Genomic DNA, 25,314 nt, shown 5'->3' with positions numbered 1-25,314 from the left:
GTAGTTGGCGCTGTTTGTGCAGTTAAGACTTCCTTTTCGCATTCTTTCAAAGTATGGTTAGGTTTACTACAAGGCAATATTAAATGAGCAACTAGTGAGCTACTAAAAATTGGGTGCAGCTTGTCAATAGAAGTGTCAATTATGACCCAGATGCCAGCGTTGCTCGCTGCCACGTCACTTTGTCTGGACCTCAAAATATTTGATATTGCCCAGTCATATTGATTCTATCTCTAGCACACACCACAGCTCTTCGTTAAACAGTTACATACACACATGTTCATAGTTTAAACGGAATAAAACATTAAATAGCAAAAATATGCTAGACCGTATCCTATTTACACTTAACTAATCTTCTGCAAAACCCAGACCCATTGGCTTTGACAAAAATAGTTTTGTCCCATACAGTTAAATATCATTTGGACTGGGGTCTCATCAAGCACCACGCTAATTTCCTAAAATAGTCGTGGAAAGGTGGAAAATACTTTGCAGTTAGGAAGAGCCATATTTATAGTGTTTGACTTGACATGAGTGCTAATGAAGTATTTAATTATTTGCCTTCATACAACTTAATTTGCAACTTGAGCCATGGAAATACAACGTGGTTTTCTCATTCGCGAAAAGTCTGTGATTTTATGAATAAGCAGCATGAGTGAGTGTCCTTTAAGGAGCAGAAGGAAACTTTCTCGTTTCCTGTTGAATTTCGTATTGGGGTTGTCAAGTATGAATATGTAGTTGACATGAAGATGATCAGTCCAGGAGTATAGGGGACTTGTGGTGAATGTTGTAGGGATGCAGACAGGGGAGGTCCAGTGAGTTGGCTTGGTGATGTTATGTTTAATTTCTAGGGCGTGAAGTGATGAGTTGGGTGCTTACTTCATGGTTTTGCTGCTTGAGCCAGGAAAGCTAGGGTGGGATTGTTGTATGGAGGCAATCCGTAGAAGTAATGATATGAGGCTGATTTGCAGGCAGAGTGGAAAGTGGCAGAGAAGAGCTCAAGACGTAGGCGTGGCCATGTAGACTATGGTACAGGACCATGTTGACTTGTGTATGACTGCAGGTACCCCTTCAGTTTTGCATGTATGTTGGATTCTATACCTAGAGGGGAAGGAAACATAAGCAGTGGCGGCTGGTACCCTAAATATTTTGTGGGGTAACCACTGACAAGCAATGCCTTTAAAGTAAATGGCAATGCTGTCAGTCATGGCTCGTTATAAACAGTTTTTTATAATGAACCATGACTGAGAGCCACAGGCGTTAAGGCTGAAGCCAGTGCAAGTCTCTTACAGGGCTTGTCAGTGGGTTATAAAAAATTGTACATACTCACTGCATGCGCTGGCTCACCTCCTCCAGTCCTCGCTATTTAGTCCCTCTGCACTGGTCTGCAGCAATTCTCCACACCAATCCAGAGCTGCTGATAAAGTTAAGCAGCATGAGAGCAGCGCCAGGATTGACTGGAGCAGGCTGTCTCAACACTCCCACAGGCACTGGGCGGCCTGTGCCTGCTCTCCACCCAACTGTCTAAGACAGCTGGGTGAAGAGGTTTAAAGTGTGCATGTCAGACTGGCTGTCTCAAGACAGCCGGCCAAAGTGCCATGCACGCTCTAAACTGGTGGAGTGAGCTCCACTCCCTTGCTGCCAACCAACAGCAGGGCCCTTCCCCCAAACACAACTTGGACTGGAGAAAGTGAAAAAATACCTTTGCGGCTCTGGCAGGAGTGGGAGGGCGTGCTTTTCCGCTGCCCTAATGGAGGGGCCGCCGCTGACAGGAATGTGTGCCAGGCTTCTATGATGGAGGGTCTACAACAGGTGTGGAAACAACTTTGCACCACCCAAAAATCTTGTGAGGTTTCCTCCAGGGTACTCTGGCACAAAGGATTATGCCATTCCTCTTCATAATAATGTCACTGCGCACTACTCTGAGGTAATCTAGACCAGAGTCCCTGCTTAAACCTTGAACGTAGTATAGCATGCCCAGCATTGATCTACCTCCTTCTATTTGTACACAGCTGATGAAGGGTTCTCACATTAAAAATGAAAACATATTTTGACTCCTGGTCAGGTGCTGTTTTAGTACTGATATTGAAAGAGAATTATTAAAGTTGACCAGAAACCCAAGGTGGCATTTCCAAATTTGTTTCACTAGCTTATTATGTGTTAGTCTCAACTTTCAGTTTTTAAACATACATATAAATGGAAAATAGACTGAAAATAGTTTTCACTTGCATGTTTACTTATTTTTAAAAGTGAAACATACAGAAAGATATTGTGTGTGTATATGTGTGTGTGTGTGTGTGTGTGTGTGTGTGTGTATATATATATATATATATATATATATATCTTGTACAAAGACCAAAGCAGGTCGAACCGTGTCTGTTTCTTTTGCTGAAATAAACACAAATGACAAAAACACAAGCTTGTTGGTGTGGCTGGGTTTATTTTTGTGTCTGGAAAAGGAGTGTTGTTGCAATATTTATGTATATATTATTATTAATCTTTTTTGTTGTTGTTTTTTTGAGGTGCTTTCTATTCTCAGTAATGACTGCCAGGCCAATAACTGTGATAACTGACCATATTGGGGCAGACATCCAAGATTGAGCATAAATGTATCCATTAATTGTGACTTTGTTTTTAACAGAACACAAAATCAGTATGATCAAATGCCTATAAAGTTAATAACAAAGTATAAATGTATAAACACGCACATTTAAAAAGTTCTGTTTAAAGTAGGAAGCGTATGATTAAGTTCTTTATGAGGCGCTATTGTTTGACAGTGCTACCTGTACAAGGGATTGATGATAAACCAGGAGAACAAGCAGCAGAATGGAAGGCCAGTGGGGTACTAGGTGTTGTGTGCCAAAAGCTGTTGAAATAGCCTCATGGAGAATCGATACACTAAACAGAACCTAGAACGGTGGGAAAAAAATTGCACAAAGCTTAGAAAGCTTGTGGAGCTATGTTCTGTTCGCTAGAGTGTGGTAGATCATTGACTGAAAAGTTATGCTGCGAATCTTGACCATCATGCTGGTATTTCAGACCTACCCTTAAAAATTGTGTCACTTCATGACGCACGCTGTCAGTTGTGATCATTTATGGAATGTACTCAGAATTGCTAGAATACCAGTATTAATATAGTGCACAATAGTGTAAGCCATTTCTAGGCACCGCGGACTGAAGACAATCTACAATGCTTGTCGAAAAGAGCAGTTCTGTAAATCAATCCCAATCCAAACATTTATAAAGACATGAATCTCAGCTTTGCAAAGCTCTTCATTCAGTTTGTCCTAGTTCAGACCTGTGTAAAACAAGTACTTTGCTACTTTTTTTTTTATAAATGTGTTTTCCTGGGCCTGCAAATGAGACGTTTACTACCTTATGGAGCATGAAAGTTAACTGTGTTACGGTAGTAAGCTGTAATTGTTGAAAATTTGAATAGCATGTAAAGGGCCCAAGTGTATTGCTACCCTTTGCATAGAGCAGCTACATTTCACAAGTTAAATAGAATAATTATACAGAAACAAAACACCTCCTTACATAGTATATACAAAGTACTACCTTGTTTATGGTGTAACTAGGCAAAGCATATAATTGTATATGAAAAACATCCAAGTTAGGTATATCAGTGAAATCTATTCCTGGGTGGGCCCTGTTCTGGCTTGTTCAGCATTCAGCAGAACCCAGCTTTTATAGATGAAATTAATCTGTCAGATATCAGAAAGGTTTTACATTGATTCATTTTGAAACTATTCACCAAAATGGATCAGCGAGACTAGACTTGCATTCATTTATTGTAAAATACTCATGATTGGCATTGGTGTCTGATGCGGCTGCATCTGACTTGAATGAGCCTGGACTTAAACTGTTGGAAATATGGTCATACTGAGTGCACCATTCTTCATATCCTACACTCTAGTTCCAACCTTCACACTATTGGTCCTAGCTTTGGGCATCTATGCCATGTGTAAAGCCTGTGGGTAACCATTTCCTGTGTCAGGTTCCCTGGCCTTTATACAGGGTATTCCTCTCCTGCAAGGTCACCTAGAGCATTGCCCGTCTCAAATAATGCACACCAACCAATAAAGTCCCCAAATGCCCTCACACTCACTGGTTTAAGGAAATAATGAAAACGTCTGGATATGGAAAGACCATCTACAAGCTAAGCAACTGAGTTGATGTCTTCAAGTCCTCATAAGGACATTTCATGAACCCAATCTAAAACTTAGAGCTTCTAGCCACCTTTTTGGACTTTGAACCAAGTTCTTACGCCTTCAGAAGAGGAGGTAACAGTGCTTTTCTATCTTGTACGTGATAACATAAAACCCTGACACCCTTCTTAATTCTGAATCCGTTGCCCCAACTTCTAACTCTGCCCCCTCCTCGGTGTATCTCCAGTAACTATTCTGGAGTGGAGGGTGCACTTACATAGACCCTCCCAACTCAGTACTATCCTTGCACACAGATCCTACCCCCTTGCCTGCTGATAGTAGTCATACCCTTCCATAGCTTAGCTTCTCCCTTCCCTGCCTAGCAACTTAAAAATCTGCACGTTTCTTGCAAGATCGGGGTCTCACTCGCCTACAAGGAATGCCTTTGATGTGTATCGTCTAGCCCCCATGCTCCATTTGAATGTTGCCTTTGACACGACAATGCTTTCTTTACATATGTGACCTCAATGTAATTGTTTGGAGATGATGTACAGTGTCACTTTCTTCTGAAAGGGTATAATGAAGAATTATCTTGGGGGGAGTGGGGGTATGGGGGGAATACATTAATAGAACTCAGGAGTACAAGGCAAAAAGTTAGGAAAATGCTGATCGCGAAGCAGTTGTTAAATCTTTTGTGTTTTTTAGGTGGGTGCAAATAAAGTGGGACGTAAAATTCCAAAATGTAAGTGCGTAATCAGGAAAATTATTGCTTCAGTGTATATATAAATGTGTGTTTTTTTTGTATGCCTGCATATCTGTGTATATATGTGCGTATATGCATGTGTGCGCATATGTGAATATGCATATGTGCATGTGTGTATGCGTGTGTGCGCGCGTATGCTTGTGCGCGCGCGTATGCTTGTGTGCATATAGGCATGTGCTCGTGCGTATATGCATGTTCGTGTGAGTATATGCTTTTGTGCATGTGCTTATGCGTGTATATATATATTATGTGTGTGTATGTGTGTGTGTATATATATATATATATATATATATATATATATATATATATATATATATATATTTCACTGAAAAAAACATAAGTTTCAGGCACGTTGTAGTTAGGAATGAGCATTAAAAAATCCTTAGAAATTCACTGAAAAAACCATAGGTTTCAGGGGCGTTATAGTTAGCTGGACCTTTCACTCGTACAAAACCATTGAAATTCCCCCGTTATAGTTAGTTCAGCTAACTATAACTCGCGCGCCCGCAATGCACTGCTGATGACGTCACATATTACATCACTCATGACATGGTCAGTGACATCACTGATGACAGTCATCACTGATGACATCACTGATGACATCTCAAATGACATCAACCAGTGAATGTGGGTTTTTCTGCAAATTACATATGTTTTATATATGTATATCTCAAGGTCGATGGAAGAATTAATGGGTATATAAGTGTCTAAATGGATGATTTGTTTTTGAGAAATTGATTGTATAACTGACTGGTTAAGTGTATCTTAGTGAATACATGGCTTAGTGAGTAATGTTGAAATATGTAAATATCTGTATCAGTCTCTCACTTTGTGTAGAAGTGGCTGCATGGGTTGGTGAGTAGCTACATGAGTGTCTAGGTCATTAGTTGTGTTTTTGAGTATCAGTATGAGTGTCTGAATGGTTCGGTGGGGGTTATTACGTAGTGCATAGGTGCATGAATGAGTGACTCACTGTTTGTATGTGTTGAAGACCGCATGTGTGCAGGACTGTATGGGTGGATGAGTGTGTGCATGGGTGTGTTAGTGAGTGAATAGTGTCTTTATGAGTAACTACATATGTTTTAAACTAGCATATGTGACTATTGGTGTATATAAGTGAGTATATGTGAGTGAGAGAGATTGGAAGAGTTCCTGTATGAATACGTATGTGTTTCTATAAGTGATAGAAGTAAGTGTGGTGGTGTATGTATAACTGTATATGCAAGTAAATGGATGTTTCATTCTTTATTAGCATGAGTGACCATGTGTGTGAGTAACTCTATGGATGAGTGGCGTTGTGTAACAGGATGTATAGGTGTATGAGTACATATGATGAGCGAGTACATTTATGTGTGACTGTATAGGACTGTTGTTGAATGAGTGGATGTGTATGTGGATCTTAGAATTATTGAATAGGTTGTTGTAACTGGTATTAGTATGTCCATTGTTTTGAAAATTTTAGTTTCTATTTTTGAATGTGTGCATCAAAGGTTATATTAGGGGGAGAGGAGGTCTGCCACTCTATCACAAGAATGATGTCATTTGAGATGTCATCAGTGATGTCACTGACCATGTCATGAGTGATGTAATATGTGACATCATCAGCAGTGTACTGCGGGCGCGCGAGTTATAGTTAGCTGAACTAACTATAACGGGGAATTTCAATGGTTTTGTACGAGTGAAAAGTCCAGCTAACTAGAACGCCCCTGAAACCTATGGTTTTTTCAGTGAATTTCAAAGGTTTTTTAAATGCTAATTTCTAACTATGCCTACAGAGGACGTGAAGAAAGAAGACAAAACGCACAAAGAAAAAAAAAATGCAGAAAGAAGCAACAGAAGTCCTCAAAGACGAAGAAAATTGAAGGAAGAAGGATAACGTGCAGAAAGAACAAACAGAAGAGCAGAAAGAAGCCGTGTTGCAAAATCATCCTGTACCCTCAACTTTTTCAGACGGCTACTGGTGGTAACTGAGTCTGACTAACCAGTCCTAGAGCCAGTGCTATGTTAAAAGACACTCAGAATACAGTGAAAACACTTACATACACTAGGGAACACTATGCGTTGGGGTCCCCCTGTGATTAGCCTGACCTTTGTAAGCCCCTAGTATATAATAGGGAAGGGGATTAAAACTACCTCTCAAAACGCGCCACAGGGCGTATTTGCACACGTCACATCAGGCCCCGTCCCCTCCCTTCCCCCACTGTGACATTTAATACACACGAACACCAAGCCATTTAAAGGGGATTCGACAAAAATTCGACCAAACTATGCAAGAAACTTCCCCTCACGGTTAATAAAACACACATCCACCGCCGGATGTGTAATACTTTTTATTTTACTCTCTGGAAAGGAGACGAACCTCACTTGAGAGTCACAGCGTGCTCCTGGCTGAGCCCAATGCTGTGTTACACCCACCAGTGCCCGCAGAGTGTCACACATCTGTGTTGTATTCCACCAGCTAGTGCGTATGCTATGACTCTCTAGCCCATGTGCACTGTAACACCACCCCGTGAATATGTCATTCCACACTTGCCTTCGCACGGGTTATATTGCCCCATCTAACGTGCCTTCCTCGATGCCTATGTTATAACGCACAGTGCTATGCCATACATATTACAATCTGGGATCCATATCTTTGTCACAGTGCATATGCAACGTTACACTCCCCAGCACATATTTTATATTACAACTTTAGAGACTAGTTAGGTTAAACAACACTGCCCTGTGCATATTACACTCCAAGGCGCATAACGCATAGCACGCGCTAGTGCCTGTGCTATCTCGCACTCTCCAATGAATCTGTCATTGCGCACAATGTATTGCATATTATATTTCACACCCGGTTCATCTTGTATCACACTTTTTGGTGCATAGTTTATACCATATACTATATCTAGTTTTCATTTTCAATTGTGCTCTCAGGACTATGTTCTATATAACACTGCGTCCACCTACCCTTTTCACGGGCATTACATTTTGCGATGGAGGGGGGGGGTGGAGGGTCAGGGGATGTTTCTGCCAAGTGAGCCCGGAGTCAGTTACAAACGTCCTCTTCTTCCTGAATAAAAGTGAGATTATGCAGCATACTTGTTCATATTTTAAGTAGTTCGCACAGACACACATTTTAAAAACAATAAAGTTCCTAATACCCACCTTCTCTGAACAGTTAGCTTGCTGCCCCATCCACCTCCTCCCTATCCTCTGTTGTCTGAATCCATGGAGTAGCCTCCTCCCTCCTGCCATGCATGGTCTGATGTGCTGCCACTGCCCTCCATTTAGCATGATGTACCAGTCCACTCCTCCTGCCCTCCATTGCCCAACTCTATGGCCCATCATTGACTGCCTGCTTAGCCTCTGTGCTTAGCTTGCTGCCCCTGTTCTCCTTCCCCCTGCCCTGTGATGTCTTTGTGCATGCCCCTGCTCCATCCTTTTTGCCCACCATGGACCTGCCACTCCTATCTACTCTGAGTGTTCTGTTGAGCTGCCACTCCGCTCCCACCTGCCTAGCATTGTCAGATGACTAACCTGTCCCTACCACCTCCACCCTGCCTGTCCACATGCCATGCCCCTATCACCTTCCTCCTGTCCTCCATTGTCCATTTTACTGCCACACCCTTCTGCCTTCCCTGGTCTGTTGTGCTGCAACTGCTCCTCCTGCCTGCCCCGCGCGGTCTGTTGGGAGGCCCCTTCCCCTGAACTCTCTTGTCTGTGCCCAGGTCCTGACCCTCCCTTCTATCCTCCATGGTCCTTTGTGCATGCCCCTGCACCCTCCTTCTTGCCCATCATAGCCATTGTGCTCGCGCTAACCCTCCCGCTTGCCATGCATGGTCTTCTGTGCTGCCATGGCCCCCTCCCACCTTCCCTGTGTGGTCAGCTAGCTGCCCCTGACCCCCTCCCACCTTCCCTCCATGGTCTGTGTGCATGCCATCATAGTCTCACTGTTGCTCTCCATGGTGTGTCTTGTTTCTAGTGCCCATCCTGCCTGACCTCCATGGTCATCTTGCTGCTCCTGCCCTGCCCCCTTGCCCCAGCCCTCTGTTTCCATGTGCAGACCCCTATTCCCTCCCTCCTGGCTTGTCTGTTTCATTGTAATGCCCCTGATCCGTCCCTCCTGCCCTTTATTGTCTGTTATGCTGCAGCTTTCTCTCCTGTCTGTTTATTATGGTCAGCTAGCTACCATTGCCTCTTTCCCCTCTGTTGTCCATGTGCGTTGTCCTGTCCCCTCCCTATTGCCTTCTATGGATTGTTGTGCTGCACTCCCGTCCCGCATGCCCTGTGTGGTGTATTGTGCTGCTGCAAACCCTGATGCCTGACGTGTAGGGTTAGTTTGGTGCACCTCGCCATGTCCCTCCTGTCCTCTGTTATCCGTGTCCATGTCCCTACCCCAATTCCTCCTGCCTACCATGATCCAATGTACCATGCTTGCGAACATTTTGAACTTGGTAAGAGGGAGATTTAAAAAAAAAACTGGGGTATTGATTTTCCCCTTTGTTACATTGAAAAAGAGGAGATTGTAGACAGATCAAATAAAGCCCATTTGAGCTTAAAAACATTGAACGTTTCCTGGCTGAAACGGGTCTGTTGGCATGTATGGTTGTACTACCACTGCCTCTTCCTTCTGCCCACAATGGTCTATTATATTGCCACAGCCTCTCTTGCCAGTCCTGTATTGTTGGTTTGTTGCCCCTGCTCCCCTTTCCACTGCCCTCCATAGTCTGTTGTGCTGCCACTGCCCTTCCTGCCTGCCAATTGTGGTCAAATTGGTGCCTCTGCACTCTCCTACCTGCCTTCAATTTTCAGAGTCCGTGCCCCTGGCCTCTGCCTCTCAACAGTATCCCAATGAACAACTAGATTGCTAACATTCTATATTTATTACAAAAGTGTGGAACGCCTGACGTCATCTTGATGTAATCAAAACTGTAATACCTAGAGCATTTCCTTTAGAAATTACATATATGAGAGGGCCTTATTTGCATCAAAATTATGGTTAGCGCTCTAAAAGACTAAAATGAGGACATATTTTCGGAGTTTTCAAATATCGACAAATAACTTTTAAATTATTTGTAATCTTGGTTTTTTTTATCCAGTTGACCACTTGATTAAATGTTGCACTTAGGGGAGAGGATGTGGGGTTACTTCCAGAGCTGCAGACTTTGCAACTGGGGAACCAGGTTGGAGTTTCTGCTTCAGCTCAACATTCTGTGATTCTGGTCAAATCACTTAATCTCCCCATGTCTACAACCAAAATGAATTTGATCTTGTGTGATGTAACCAATGCTCATGTAAAGCACTCCAATACCTGACAAGTCTGCACTATATAAAACTGCAAATACACAAAAAATAAGAGTTTTGCACACTTCTGTCATTGGGCTACATCTGGGTGATATTTGTGCTGCATTTGGGCTCTTTTGTCTCTGGTGGCCATCTTGGGAGATTTATTTGTTATGAAGTTTCCTAATTTCCTCATTTACTGCAGTCTCCTCAGTAGGAAATGCTTTCAGTTTTTTACTTTGATTCCATCAAGAAGGCATTCAGATGTGTCACACATCTGCCATGAATTCTGAATGTTAGAACTCTAGTTCCTCATTAGATCACTGTAATAAAGCTACTGCTCACCAGGGAAGTCTGCTGCTGGTATTCAAAGTGCATGTTTCAGTCTGCATGTCAGAATTTTTTTATGAAATAGAGGATTTAAGAAGTCAAAATGTGCCCTCATTTTTCTTTCTGCAGCACTAATAATTTCTATGGCAAAATGAACCCCCTCATTTTGTTCCTTTGTAATTTAAATGTTTTAAGTATTACCACTTTATTCCAATCAAGATGGCTTCAGGTGTGCAATACGTTTGACATAAGTAGGACTGTTAGCGCTCTAGTTGTTCTTTAGAACACTCTGGGAAGCTGCAGTAGAACACAAAGGAATCAACTGACAGTCTCTGCCCTTGTTGGATGTACATGTTTTACTGAGAATGTCAGACTTCATTCTCACATGACTGAGAAAGATAATGTGAATTTACAGAAAATATGCTCTCAGTTTAGCTTATAGATCACCTTCCAAACCTCAGTGGGAAAAGCATGAGAAAATAGTTTTCTCTCAAACATGATTCATGATATCACAGCAGAAGGCTTTTTCACATGGTAAAATCACCTTAGAACAGACCACAATTCCAAAAATGAGTATGGTACCATCAACAAATGATTTATAATGTAACTAAAGTCTTAAAAGCGTCTATTAACTGCAATGCTTTTTAATGAGGTGCTATCATGTATATTGGTCCCAAGATGGCTGCCAACACTTCTTGAATGAAGTGCTGACAGCCAATCAGATCTCAGGATGAGATGTGTGGTTAGGCTCCGCCCAGATATATCTATCTTTTTAACTCTAATTTTCTCAGGAACTACTGAACGGATTTATACCATTTAAGCAAAAGGCACGAGTCTGAACTGAGTACTACCTCTTTGGCAAATTTGGTGTAATTCCGTTCAGCAGTTCGGGCTGTAGCTGCGTCAACAGGTCCTATGGGGAAAACGCATTTTGGGACCCCCCTTTTTTCTCAGCCCCCGCTTGACGAATCACCGTGAAATTTTCAGGATAGGAGCGGACCGGAGCTGGCCAAAAGTTTGGAAAATTTTGCGAAGATTTGTCAATCGGCGCCAACGTTATTCCAAATAGAATGTTGCGGATTTCCTATGGAAAATAGGTCCTAACTATAACTGCCTACTGGCGACTGCCAGTAGGTAATATATATGTATATGTATATATATGTATTTATGTATATATATATTATATTGTCTACTGGTGGTCGCCAGTAGATAGTTATAGTTAGGACCGTGTTTCCATAGGAAATCCGCAACATTCTATTTGGAATAACTTTGGCGCCGATTGCCGAATCCTCGCGAAATTCTCAAAATAGGTGGGGCGCTCCGCTGCTACCCTGAAAGTCTCGGGGGGGGGGGGGGATTCGTCAAGGGGGGGTCCCAAAACGCGTTTTCCCCATGCATTTTTCCATAGGACCTTTAGTCCGAGCTACAGCCCGAACGGCTGAAAAGAATTAGTTGAAATTTGGCAGAGAGGTAGCCCTCAGGTCAGGGATGTGCCTTTTGAACGTCTCGTGTAAATCTGTTCAGTATTTCCTGAGAAAATAGCATTTAAATCAATATATATATCTATGGGCGCGCTCCGAGCGCGTACCGTAAGCGCCGTGCGCGAGCGCGATTCTGATTGGTTGTTAGATCTCAGTAAACATTCGAATCGGTCGAAACCAGGAAGTGTCGGCCGCCATTTTGTCTCTCGCAGTCTGAGGGGGTGAAAAACAAAGGTGGATAACGTGAAAAGGGGGCAGGCTGGACAGTTCCTGACCCCCTAGCCTTTGTCAGGGGGTCCCAGAAGGACCCCCAAGGGCAAAAATGAACTTTATTTTTTTTCCGAAAAATCGCCGAATGCGCGTAGCGTACGCGCACGGCGTAAACGGAGAAATTCCGTGAACTTCGCCGCGTACCGTGCGCGCACGGCAAAAAAATTTTTTCAAAAAGGAAAGCTTAAAAAAATTGTGAGGTAAGGTTGGCTCTTAAAAGAGCCGTTAGGTTCATACAGGGATGGAGGAAAGAAAGAATGGGAATATTATGAGCGTCTACAAACGTGCTGGTCTATCTTATTGTTAATAAGGGAAACACTGGTCTCCCCAAAAACAACAAGACCACAACACGTTGTACACCTCATTGCAACCCTCCCAAATCGAGGGTTAACGTCCAGAGGAGCAGAAGAAGGTTATGCTCCCACCTCAGAGGAAGGGCTCAGCTGAGCTGCCGATGATGTACTCGGCTGAGCTTCTGAGGTTGGGCTCTGGTGACTTACTGAAGAGTTTTCTCCAGTATGTCGAGCAAAGGTCCTGGGATGTTTATCCCTAAGGTGTCTCATCATAGAGTGATTTCCAAAGGGTTACTTCTTCCTTGGATTTCCTCTAGATAAAACACGGTCACAAAGTGTGCAAGTGACCAATGGAGCATTGACCTTTTTCTCCCCCTCTGGAAAAGTAAAATACTCCCATACAAAAGAATTCTTTTGTTTCCTCCTTCTCTGGATGATGGTGGTGCTGCTAGCCTCACTCTCAGAAGAGGTCTGCTGTTCTGCCATCGTATCTCAATGTCAATCCAGCTCCTTCTCCTAGGGGATCTCAAGCAGTAATGAGGGGAATGGGTGTGGTGTGGGAAGTTTCTGGAACTGAAAGTAGTTTCAACCAATGAAAAGTGTTCTTTGTGGATCACATGACCTACCGTGCGCGCTCCGTAAGCTTACGGTACGCGCTCGGAAACAAGTACGCATGCGCGAACGTGACGCTTACGGAGCGCTTACGGAGCGCGTACGTAAGACGCACTCGCGCATTACACGCCCCTGCGTAACCGCGACGTTGCTTCCGCGTGTACGCGTACGTCACGTACGTATCACGTAAGCGTGCTGTACTTATGACGTACGGAGCGCGTAGCGTCAGCTTACCGTACGCGCATCGTATCACGTAAGCGCACCGTACTTATGACGTACTGAGCGCTTACCGTATGCGCACGGGGAAAAAATGCCTAAAAAAAAAAAATTAACCATTCCATAATGCAGGATATAGTACATATATTATTTTATGCATAGGTTTACCAAAAATCTCAAAAACAAATTTGCATTTAAAAAAACCGTACAAATTCACTGAAAAAACCATAGGTTTCACACACGTTATAGTTAGGAATTAGCATTTAAAAAATCTTGCAAATTCACTGAAAAAACCATAGGTTTCACACATGTTGTAGTTAGCTGGACATTTCACTCGTAAAAAACCAATGAAATTCCCCCGTTATAGTTAGTGCAGGCAACTATAACTCACGCGACCGCAATCCTCTGCTGATGATGTCAGATATTACATCACTGATGACATATGTGTCTTTATGAAAAATAAATATTTGTAATATATGTATAGCTAAAGATTAATGGAAGAAGACATGGGTAAATAGGTGTCTAAATACAGTGATGTAATATCTGACGTCATCAGCAGAGGATTGCGGTCGCGTGAGTTATAGTTGCCTGCACTAACTATAACGGGGGAATTTCATTGGTTTTTTACGAGTGAAATGTCCAGCTAACTATAACATGTGTGAAACCTATGGTTTTTTCAGTGATATTATATATATATATATATATAGTGTGTTAGGCAGTTATAGTTAGGACTATGTTTCCATAGAAAAAGCATTTTTTGGCTTGCTTATATCTTTGGCGCCTGATGACTACAAATCTTCACAAAGTTTCCCCCAAGAATTGCACAGGTGATTCTAGTTGTGCATGGAAAGTTTTGGGGCAATCTGACAAGCGGGAGCCGATAAAAGGGGTGGGCGGTAGGGTGGGTTAAAAAAAAGTGCATTACCCATGTTAATTCTAATAGAATCTTGAACCCTACTACAGTCTGAGCCGCTTTGTGTATATGCATGTGTATGTGTATGCGTGTGTGTATGCGTGTGCCTTTGCGTATGTGCGTATGCATATATGTATATGTGTGTGTGTGTATTCTATCAAATCAAACTCTGGTTTATCCGTAAAAAAGCAGCATGCTGTGGACCAAAAGTCGTTGCAAAAGGTGATTTATTAAAGAAAAGCTCTGACACACTACGCGTTGCAACGACTTTTGGTCCACAGCATGCTGCTTTTTTTACGGATAAACCAGCATTTGAATTGTTGTTTTGGGATATGCCGTGCCTCTGTGGAACGCCGTCGGAAGAGGCAGGGATAAGGCGAGGGTGTTGCTTTGCTTACCTAGCTGTGGGGGATATATATATATATATATATATCGAAAAGTTCATTCAGTACTCTCTCAGGAAGGAAACGGGCGAATCACAGTATAGTATATCCAGATTTAATCCACAAAACGCGTTTCGGCAACAGCCTTGATCACGTGTAAAAGAGCACTTGACCCCTTTTCTTGTGTTTTATCCTTTTTTCTCTCTTTTTCTTGTGACATCGGTTTTACCGAGTCACAAGATGGATGCCAACACTTCCTGGTTTGGAGTGTTGGCAGCCAATCGGAGTGAAGCTCGTTCCCGGGAGGAGTCGCGGCGACTCCTCGTGCTCAGATATATAAAGTTTTCTTTTTTTTTCATTACTCAAGAACTACTGAACGGATTTACACCATTTAAAAAAAAAAAAAAAAAAGGTTGCTTTCTGAAGCAAGCGCTACCTTTTTGCCAAATCTGTTGTAATTCCGTTCAGCAGTTCGGGCTGTAGCTTTGTCTAAAGTTTCCTATGGAAATTAACATGGGTAAAATGCGTTTTGGGACCCCCTTTTTTCTTGGCCCCTGCTTGATGAATCACCCCGAAACTTTTAAGACAGGAGCTGACCGGAGGGGATCCTTAGTTCGTGAAAATTTCGCGAGGATTCGGCAAATGGCATCATAGATATTGGCAAAAGAAAAACGGCTTCTTGAATAGAAACAGGGTCCTAACTAAAACTACCTACTGGCGACCCAGCCCACCCGGTGGCCAGACACTTAAATTGGAACATGACAATAATCTCAATTGTCTCCAATATTTTGTTATCGATACTGTTCCAGTAAACAAAAGAGGGGGCAATCGTTAGAAAAAGCTAAGACAATTAGAATCGAGATATATTGTCGAACTCGATACTAAGTCCCCCCAGGGTCTCAACATAGTCGTAGATTTGCACAACTACTGTAATATACCCCTGACATGCACTTTATATGAGAAGAGGAGTGAGTACATACACACATTACAGAAGAGGCAATATCCTGACCACTAATACTTTGCTCTTACCTGCGATCATTGACTCTGTAACCAACAGCGATGTTTTCATCAGAAGCACTTTATTTTAAGGGGGCTCCCTTGTAATCATGCTAGTGTTAAATAACTCTGCAATAATTTTTACATATTCTATCCTTGTCTTCAGTCGCCAGTAGCATTTTTTATTCATTATAGCATTTTAAACACAAGTAATATTTGCACTATTGCACTTACTTTGGGGCAAAACCACAAAATAGAATTAGTGCGACTTTGTAACTGGTGTAAAGTTTTAGGCGCTAGTTAAAAAAACATCATTACTGTGGTGCAAGAAGCAGCGAGTTGCGCAAGATTACACCTCTCAGTGAGCAGACTTAGTAAATACATAAAAGGAAGCAGAATCCTAAGTCTAAATTTAACCGGAGCGTACTCCGAGGCTCCAGATCCACACATGCAGGAATGGACAAAACAAATGCGTGCAGCCACAATACTTAGCTGAGGCTGCGGCGGCCGGTGCAATTATTAATTAATAAAATGTTACCTACGACGCGGGGCCTACTGAAGCGGCCACCATGGGTAAAGTTGAATTCACACGCCACGCTGATGAAGGGAAGCACACTAATTCATGCGCAAAAAGCTGTTCAAAGCAAGGAAACAGAAATAAAAAGAAGTGCCACACCGTGATCGAAGAAAACAGATGGCCAATACTACATGTAATTGAAGGGGACCGTATAATGCCGCTAGTAAACGATCCAGTCTGGATGGCCGGTCCCAAAAGGAGACCGGGCGGTAACAAGGAGAGACTAAGAAGCCTCATTTTCAATCGGAAGCCAGCGTTTACCATAGGCGATGTTGCCAGGCAATGCAAAATAGGGGCGGGGCTTCCACCCCACTTCTAAAACATACCCTACTACAATATGCCTTGCAGAGCGAGCAGCGCATGCTCGCTGCAACACTAGGTCTGCAAGACCTGATAAGTAAATAACAGTAGAAATTCACTGACAAAAAACAAAGGTTATAGGGCCATTATAGTTAGGCTCAGATTTTGCTCCTACAAAACCAGGGAAATGCTTATGACCTCAATCAATCCATTTGTAAAGCGCACTACTCACCCGTGAGGGTCTCAAGGCGCTGGGGGGGGTGCTGCTACTGCTCAAACAGCGAAGTCTTGAGGAGTCTCCTGAAGGTCAGCAGGTCCTGGGTCTGTCGAAGGTGGAGGGAGAGGTTGTTCCAAGTCTTGGTGGTGAGGTGGGAAAAAGATCTGCCGCCGGCGGTCGCTCGAACAGATGTGGGGGAAGGTGGCGAGGTCAGCGGAGCGGAACTGGCGGCTCGGGTGTAGAATGTGAGTCGTTCAGTGAGGTACCTCACGTATCACATCACTCGTGATAAGGTCAGGGATATCTCAAATTACATCACTCATGACATCATCAACAGAACCACTCACACCCCTATACAACCTCTCATGCACCCACACAACCACTCACAGAACCATACAAGTACTCACACAACCACTCAGTCATCCATACAGCCACTCATGTACCCACTCACTCATACAGCTACTCACAAAACCACTTACTTACCCATACAGCTACTCACACAACCAGTCACTCCTCCTTACACCCACACATGCACTCACTCACCCATACATGCACAAACGCACACTCACTCACCCACCTATACAACTACTAACTCACCCGCTCAGTCATCCGTACAGGTGCTCAGACAGCTACTCACTGACCCCATACAACTACTCATACACCCACTTATTTACCCATACTGCCACTCGCACCCACTCACCTACACAGCTAATCACACACCCACTTACATACCCATTCACATATCCATACAAGCACGCCCACTTCCGCTCACTCAGTCATTCACACAAACACACTCAAGTACAGCCAGTCTCCCTCATACAGCCATTCGGACACCCACTCACCCTGCAGTCACTCACATAGCCACTCATACTGCTACTCACACGCCCACTTAGTCAGGCGTGAAGGCCCTCAGACATCCACTCACACAAATAATAAATATTTGAAATAGTATCACAGAGTAGTGCAGAAAGTATACTAATTTTTTTGTAGTACCTTCGTGTATATATATATATGTCTAGCAATCATGAGCTCTTAGAAAATACTTACTCCATGGATCTCATCAGTGATGTCACTGAGCATGTCAAGAATGATGTAATATGTGAGGTCATAAGCAGTGCATTGCGGGTAGTAAGTTATAGTCCGCCCAGGTAACTCTTAACTGCTGAATTTCACTGGTTTTGTATGCGTGAAATCTGATCTGTGTAGTCAGCGAGAACTCCAAGGAAATGATCATTTTCCTAGCCTAGTTATAAGGCTGATCAGAGTGAAGGGTTGCAAGCACATTAGTTTGATATGCCTGCAATGAGAAGCCAGTTGAGGTGGATGCGTATAAGAATACTATGCTTGAACCTGTCTCTTGAGCAAATAAATCCAGCTGTGACATGAATTGCTGCTACAGTATCTTGCATCATATTATGTTTAGCATACCTTTACTAGGGAAGTACTCCAAATGCTTTGACTTGCTGCTTGTGGTAGCAGGTGGAGCATTGTGATAATTGTGTGCTCACCGAATCCCCCAAGGAGACCCACCCCACATTTCCAATTTAGATTTTCTTTTTTTTTGTTTGGGTGGTACTCCGGCAGTAACACCACACAAGTGCCTCTTCCAAGGTACCACAGAACAATGCAGTTTAACTTTTTAGGGGCTTTTAGCTATCTCTCGTGATCCATTGGATTGTTCTGCCGTTCACATTTTTATTCCACCAATGACCTCATTGGGCCTGCCCAATTTAGCCATTATCTAACTAAAGTGTGAATGACCGCATTCTGCTCCTTCACAAAGAGCGCATTCACACAAAGTAGTTCTCTTCAATACCTAGGATTACACAAAGGCTGTGCGCGTTTACCCCGGTAAGAGGCATCACCTAGAGACAGGCTGCAGATGGGGATGAGTCCGTGGGCTCCCAACAGGGGTCTCGCGTCATCAGGGTCCTGGGAACAAGGGGGTACAGTCGGATAGTCTGTGCCCAGCTGGGGAAATCCGGTGCATAGTGAAATGGTCGACTGGGCTCTTCGCGTACTAGGGCCTTGTGGTTGTCGGTCTCGCCAGTTGAGGGTGCAAAAATCAGGACAGCTGTCGTTGAAATCCTGACTAGACTCTACCGGTCTTTGTGTGCTGCAAGGGGTCAGGTACCCCGGGTATTGGTCCCGGTGTACTCTCACTTGGTAGGGAGGCAGATCTGACCTTCAGAAGCTCAGTCACTGCTTACTGGGGGGCTGCAGCGTCTGGCTGAGCGGCAACTCTGTGAACCAGACTTTGCTCTTCGGTGCCTGCGGACTGCATTGGAAGCAGTTCTTCTACTCCAAGGGAGAATTCTCGGCAATTTGCGAAGGGCTGGTAGTCTCCCGGGGTTCTTGGAAGCTGGTCAGCTGCAGGACAAGGCACTGATCTTGATTGTCGAGACTTGGTGCATGCAGGTTTGGTGGCAAAGTCCACAGTCTGTCTTCTGTTCACGCTTTTCTTGTGGCTCTTCTTTGTCCTCTCTCTTCCATCTGTCCAATCTAAGTTCCTAGTGTTGGGGGTGCCACTTAAATACTCAATTTAAGGGCGTTGCGAGGAGTGAAATGTTGTAGCCAGTGGGCTACTTACCTTTACACTGTCTATAAGACCTCTTCCTGTGGGCAGTAGGCATAACCCTGAGCCAGGGAGTATAAGTCTGCCTAAACTAAGATGGTGGAATTGTAAAAGCCATGTTCACTTCAGGTAGCCCCCCATTGGGGAGGTACTAGCCAGAGAGGGGATCATGCCACCTTGTCAAATGCCTCTGAGGGCTGCAGCTCTTATTGAGCCACCCTTAGAGGCCCTGTACCTTTACACGCACACACTGCCATTGCAGACTGCGTGTTTTGGTGCAGAACAAAGTGAAGAGTCGACATGGCACTCATCCCTGTGTGCCATGCCTATAATGCACTGCCCTGGCATAGATAAGCCACCCTCTAGCTGGGTGCGCTATACCAGTGGTGAGGGTACAGGTCAGGAGCCCTGTACCCCTACAATGATTAAGTCCATTCTTAGACATTGTAAGTGCAATAATGCCTTAAAGAGTATATGGTCTAGGAGTTTGTCATTACGAACGCCACAGCACCATAATGGGTTTACTGAAAACTGGGAAGTTTGGTATCCAACTTCTCAGCACATTTAACCCACACTGATGCCAGTGTGGGATTTAATGGAAAATGCGCTCGGAGGGTATTTTAGAGATGCCCCCTGAAAAAAGACCCAACTCTAGTGTCCTGGCTGAGACGCTGCTCGCCAGCTGCTACCACCAGGCACATTTCTGGACACCTGTGTCAATCCCTGTTGAACATCCCAGCTTTTAAAACCATCTTGTGTCTCAGATTTCAGACCTCCAATATTTTAATGGTCTTTTTAACCCCATATTAACTCATGAAATCTTTTTCAATCCTTTACAACAATGATCATCAAGACGCTTACCGTGACAGGTATTTGACTGCATTATTGATCAAGTCCCAAAATCACTCCGTTCCAACTGATTTCAGCAATGCTATTAAGTTACATCTCGTTACGTTTATTTTCCATCGAGTGCCCCTGCACCTCTTTCCCTTCGTGATAATTTCTGTTTCTGGGCCTGCTCTGTCATTTATCACGCCTCAAACTCCCCTCCGGTGATTTGTCACGTGTCCTAATGTGAAAACGAAACTGAGTAACAGACTTCATGTAATGCATATTAAGTGCTATTGGGCGGAGCGCTGATCAAGCAAGAACGCCTGTACAGTTCTGACATATAGTTGAGCAGAGTACATATGGAGTACACCGGTGTGCATTTCACCACCATCGATGTCCAGTGTGATATCTAGGCATGTCACACTGAATAGCAAGACTAACTTAAAAAGTAATCCAAGAAGTAACATACACTTTTCAGTTACCTGTAAATCAACCAACTGCTTTTAACCTGCATTCAACTGTAATTCAATTCATAAGTCTTGCAAAGTATTATTAGAGTTACCTGTACCATGCCTGGCTTGGTTCTAGAAAATAAAATATAACTAAATGTTTTCATGCAAACAAATTGGACTGAGTTCATTCTTTGAGTGTGTGAAATCATTTCTTGCTTGAGTGTGTACAATAAATGCTTAATAGTACCCTTTGATAAAGCCTTTCTGCTCGTCCACACTACCACAAATGGAGAGTAAGATGGTATTTACTTTTACCTCTGCCTACCTTTGAGGTTCCATTGGACTCTGTGCACACTATACCTTACTTTGGTATAGTATATACAGAGCCAGCTTCCTACAACTATCTTCCACCAAGTGCCTCACAGCCACAGAAAGCATCCGAAATCCACATCTTCACAAGCAGCCTTTATTAGAAAATGCAATTTACCAGAATTTAACAGTCGTCCTTTAATTTCTCAGAACGACATGTAAATCTCCCCTTGCTAATATCCCCATCAAGGGCATTTTAGTCATTTTCATTTCAATAGACCGAGACAGGACATTGGTTGGATTTGTGTTTTTTGCCAAATGTACTTTTTTTATCAACTGGGCCGTACATTCAGTTATTAAGCCTCTAGAATGGTGTTTGAATTCAGATGTGCTTATATCTCAAACACATACAGACAATTATTGAATCTGTGAAGACTCCACCGTATTGCAGACCCTCTCCAATGGCAGTGCTCTGATTTGAGAGGCTTCTTGTGGGTTTAGTTGGCATTATGTCCATTGTCTTACTGTTAGCACCCTAGGTAGGAGTTGTGAAGCAAGGTATCTGTCTGACCTGAAAGAAATCCATTTGCTGAATGTTGAGGAGATTAGGCGAACTACTTGCAGATGGTCGCAGACTCAATTAGGCAACGAAAGGTGGTTGTTCATCGTTTTTTGTGATTTTTATGTTTTTTACATCTCTTTATTTTGTATCATTCTGTTTCAAGAAGGATGAGACAGACCTGCAGAAAGACTGGAGTTTGGATATTAATAATTCTTTTGTTAGTGAATTTTAAACCTGTCCGATTTGGTCCATCAAACCACTCTCGGTGATTGCAGTTTAAAACATTTGTTCCATTAAAGTAGAGCTGTATACCAGTGATTACACTTTAGTTGTATAAGCTGTTTTAAAACATGCCATTAGATTGCTACTGCTTGATTTGTTAGTTCTGACTAGAATGCGCAGCTGTCTGCAGGGCATATTGTTACCATTTGTTTAAAATATACAAAATGGGGTTGGCTTTGCCCAGAGGGGTGTTAGTCTCACATCATACTTTTGGCAACTTGGTGTTTCATTCCATCTCTAAAGAAGGGCTTCCATTTGAATGCAAGAGACTGTTTTACTTCTGGAAAATATGCTCTAGCACTTCGCTGTACTATATGCATTCTATACAGAAAATAGTGTATTTCTTGCTTCTTGTTTACCAGCATTGGTAAAGTCAGTAGGGCAAACTTCTAAGTGATAGATAGTATGTGTAAATGCATGTGTTGGCACTTTAAAGCCAGGCCTATTTATTGGCTTTGAAAATGTTTGATAATTGATATATACACATTAGCATTGAAATGTTGCACAGTGTGCCTCACATTCCTGTCGCAAGCATTGTGTGATATTGTCTCTCTGCTGTTATTCGTGGTGAGGTAATGACATTTTTTAGATGGAAGTGCAAGCTATTACAAAATCCAATTTCCTCTCAAAGCACTTAAAATATTGCCCCAAAGACTGCACAATACAACTGCCATCACGGAATTAACCACTTGGGCTAAAATGTAGGTTCCTACGTGGCAGAAGAGGGGCCTTCTTGTATGCTGCTGGGTCTGGTCCTTTTGTGACTTATTTTCTTCACGCCCTGAAAATATGCCTGTTTTTTCTTTCACACCTACAGCTTTGTTGAAACCTTCCTGTGCAGCACGCAAGTTCCACTGTAGCAGGATGGCAGACAAGCTCACAAGAATTGCTATCGTCAGCCACGACAAGTGCAAGCCAAAGAAATGCCGTCAAGAATGCAAAAAGAGCTGTCCTGTTGTTCGAATGGGTGAGCGGATGTGTTGAATTGGAAATGCTGCATTGTCTTTTCTATTAATTTATCAGTGATTAGGATCTTTCTTTCTTCATATTTAGTTTGACCCTTTGACTACACTTAAATTTCACACGGGGAGAAGGTCTTTTGAGCAGTGCTTGCAAATAATGTAAAATTCCTTGAATTTGTGATTTAAGCTGTGGTCATAAATACCCGAAGTATGTAGCAATTTATAGTTATACTATGCAGTGAGGTTGAATAATCTGTGTCAGGACCGAAGGAGAGGATTATAGTCACTTTCTTGCTTTATTTTAAGAGCAGCCAAAAATATTACATTAATAAAAACTACTTTTCCCAGCGTCCTACTACAAATCCATGTTACTTTTGTGGGCACAGGAAATTTTAAGCCAATAATTAAACTGCCTAAAACTGTTCCAATGCAAGCCCCCTAAAATATTACCATAACCACACACCCCATATTTCGATGGACCAGAGGTTACGATAAACCAAAATTTCAATCATGTGTCAGTATTTTCTCTAGATAAGGCACCTTGCAGCATATCAAAAATAGTAAATTATCTAAGAACAGGCTCAGAGGGGTTCTAGGGCAGGAATAGCAATTTTAAGGATTTATTGCAAAAAGTCAAAAGAAGCAGCACAGATTCATAAATAGACATGCATGAAGTCCTTGCCATGAAGTATTGGTAAATAGGACATACACAATATGCACAATCAGAATACTAATCCCCAAAGTGAGCTGCAAAATCAATAAGAAAATAGACAGCTTCCGTAGTAGCATTCAAGAAAGCTCAGGAATGTTCTGGCTCACCCCCCAAATATGGGGTTTATGTACAGTTTTCTTGCATAGGAATTGTCAGTTTCTGTAAAATCATCATTATGTCAGCAAATCAATGCACAGGTCCATTAAACGTCATACTGCTTTAGCATATAAGCACTATACTACTAGATAAATATTGATTCTAACCACTCAGTACTAATGTCATCCAGAGATGGCAGGACAAACTATTTGAAAGAACAAGAGTTAGCTATTGCGAATGAATGGAGTACAGTAAGTTAGCAGAGGGCCTTGTGAAAAGCAGCATTACTGTAGAAGGTTTTCTACACTAACAGAAAAAGCAACGTCAACTGAAATAAACAAATATACTTGCTTGACTTTTGTGAACAGTGAACATGCAGGAGGAGACGTCCATTTTGAACAAGATGGTATCTAGGCTTAACTTGAGTCCTAGTTAAAATAATCCAGAAAACACACTTTTATAAAGCGTAGCAAAGTTTGTTTCAAATGCTTTAGCATCCTGTCGGAGTGTACATTCAAGAGTAAATCCACGTTCCACGCATTGTTAATATTGCACAAAAATATAAAATGCACAAAACCTTTAACTTTATAACCAATCGCATTTCATAATGTTCTATATTTCTGCTAAGCTACTGCTGGTATCTTCTTTCTTGCTCCTCTGTAGCTTTAGATAAGTACATGTCCAACTTATGCTGATAGTGTTTTTTCTGAAAGCAGTAGCTCGTTATGTTCTCCTGGAGTCTCTGCTGCATCACTACCATTTATTTGTCCACCTCTCAGCTCGGTAGCTTGAGCTAAGGCGTACTTCCATCTGCTGGGTGACGTGGAAGTGTCTGCTCTCAGCCTTAGGGTTATTTCTTTGCCACACTGTGGCTTGGATAGCCTGCCTTATTCTGACAGTCTGGCTGAATTAATTGATCAAGGAGTTTTATAAAGCGCGCTACTCGCCCATTATGGTCTCATGACGCTGGAGGGGGGTGGGGGGAAAGCATATCCGTTGAAGGTCAGTCGAAGAGCCAGGACTTGAGAGTTTTTCTGAAGATGTGCAGGGTGGGCGCGCATCTTATGTTAATCGGCAGTTGGTTCCCTTGGCGGCGTTTTAGAAGGTTCTCACACCAGTTCTTGCTCTGCGGATGCACAGGGGATCAGCGAGGGCGAGGTCGGCGGATCGGAGGTCTCTCCTGGTGTTGTGGAAGCATTTGTAGGCATGGGGGAGTTTCTTGATGGTTACTCTCTTCTCTACGGGGAGCTAGAGGAGGTCTAGCAAGTGCTGGGTGATGTGTTTATGTTGAGGGATGCCGAGGACGAGTCTGGCTGCGGTGTTCTGTGTGGTCTGTAGTTTGTGGAGCAGGGCCTTTTTCCCGGCGTAGAGGGCGTTTCCGTAGTCCAGTCTGCTGGTTATGAGCACGTGGGTGACGGTCTTCCGTGATTCGGGGGGGGATCCATTTGCAGGTCTTTCGGAGGATGCCGAGGGTGTTGAAGCAGGTGGAGGCGACATCCTGGAGAGGGAGGAGTCTAGTACGATGCCGAGGTTTCAGGCGTGGTCCGTGGGGGTAAGGGGCCTGCCGAGGGCGGAGAGCCACCGGGAGTTGTCCCATGCAGAGGGGGCGTGGTCGAGGGATGAAGACCTCTGTCTTCTCTGAGTGGAGTTTCAGGCAGCTGCTTTTTCATCCAGGATGCAACGTCTTATCATTCCTTCCTGGAAGTTGAGTCTGGTGTTGATGGGGTCCTTGGTGAGGGAGAGGATGAGCTGGGTGTCATCGGCGTAGG

General features: G+C 43.2%; 1 protein-coding gene across 1 annotated transcript in view; it reads left to right on the top strand.

Annotated features, from left to right (window-relative positions):
• ABCE1 (ATP binding cassette subfamily E member 1) overlaps positions 1-25,314 on the top strand; it is a 245,438-nt gene that overhangs the window by 1,922 nt on the left and 218,202 nt on the right. Inside the window, exon 2 of the mRNA XM_085641610.1 lies at positions 22,593-22,742. Coding sequence (XP_085497736.1) covers positions 22,640-22,742 — 103 coding nt within the window. The 5' untranslated portion in view covers positions 22,593-22,639. The remainder of the gene's footprint in view (positions 1-22,592; positions 22,743-25,314) is intronic.

The sequence above is a fragment of the Triturus cristatus genome, chromosome 2_2 (genome assembly GCF_964204655.1).
Source record: "Triturus cristatus chromosome 2_2, aTriCri1.1, whole genome shotgun sequence".
NCBI classification, from domain to species: Eukaryota; Metazoa; Chordata; class Amphibia; order Caudata; family Salamandridae; genus Triturus; species Triturus cristatus.
This window is presented reverse-complemented; position numbering and strand designations above follow the sequence as displayed.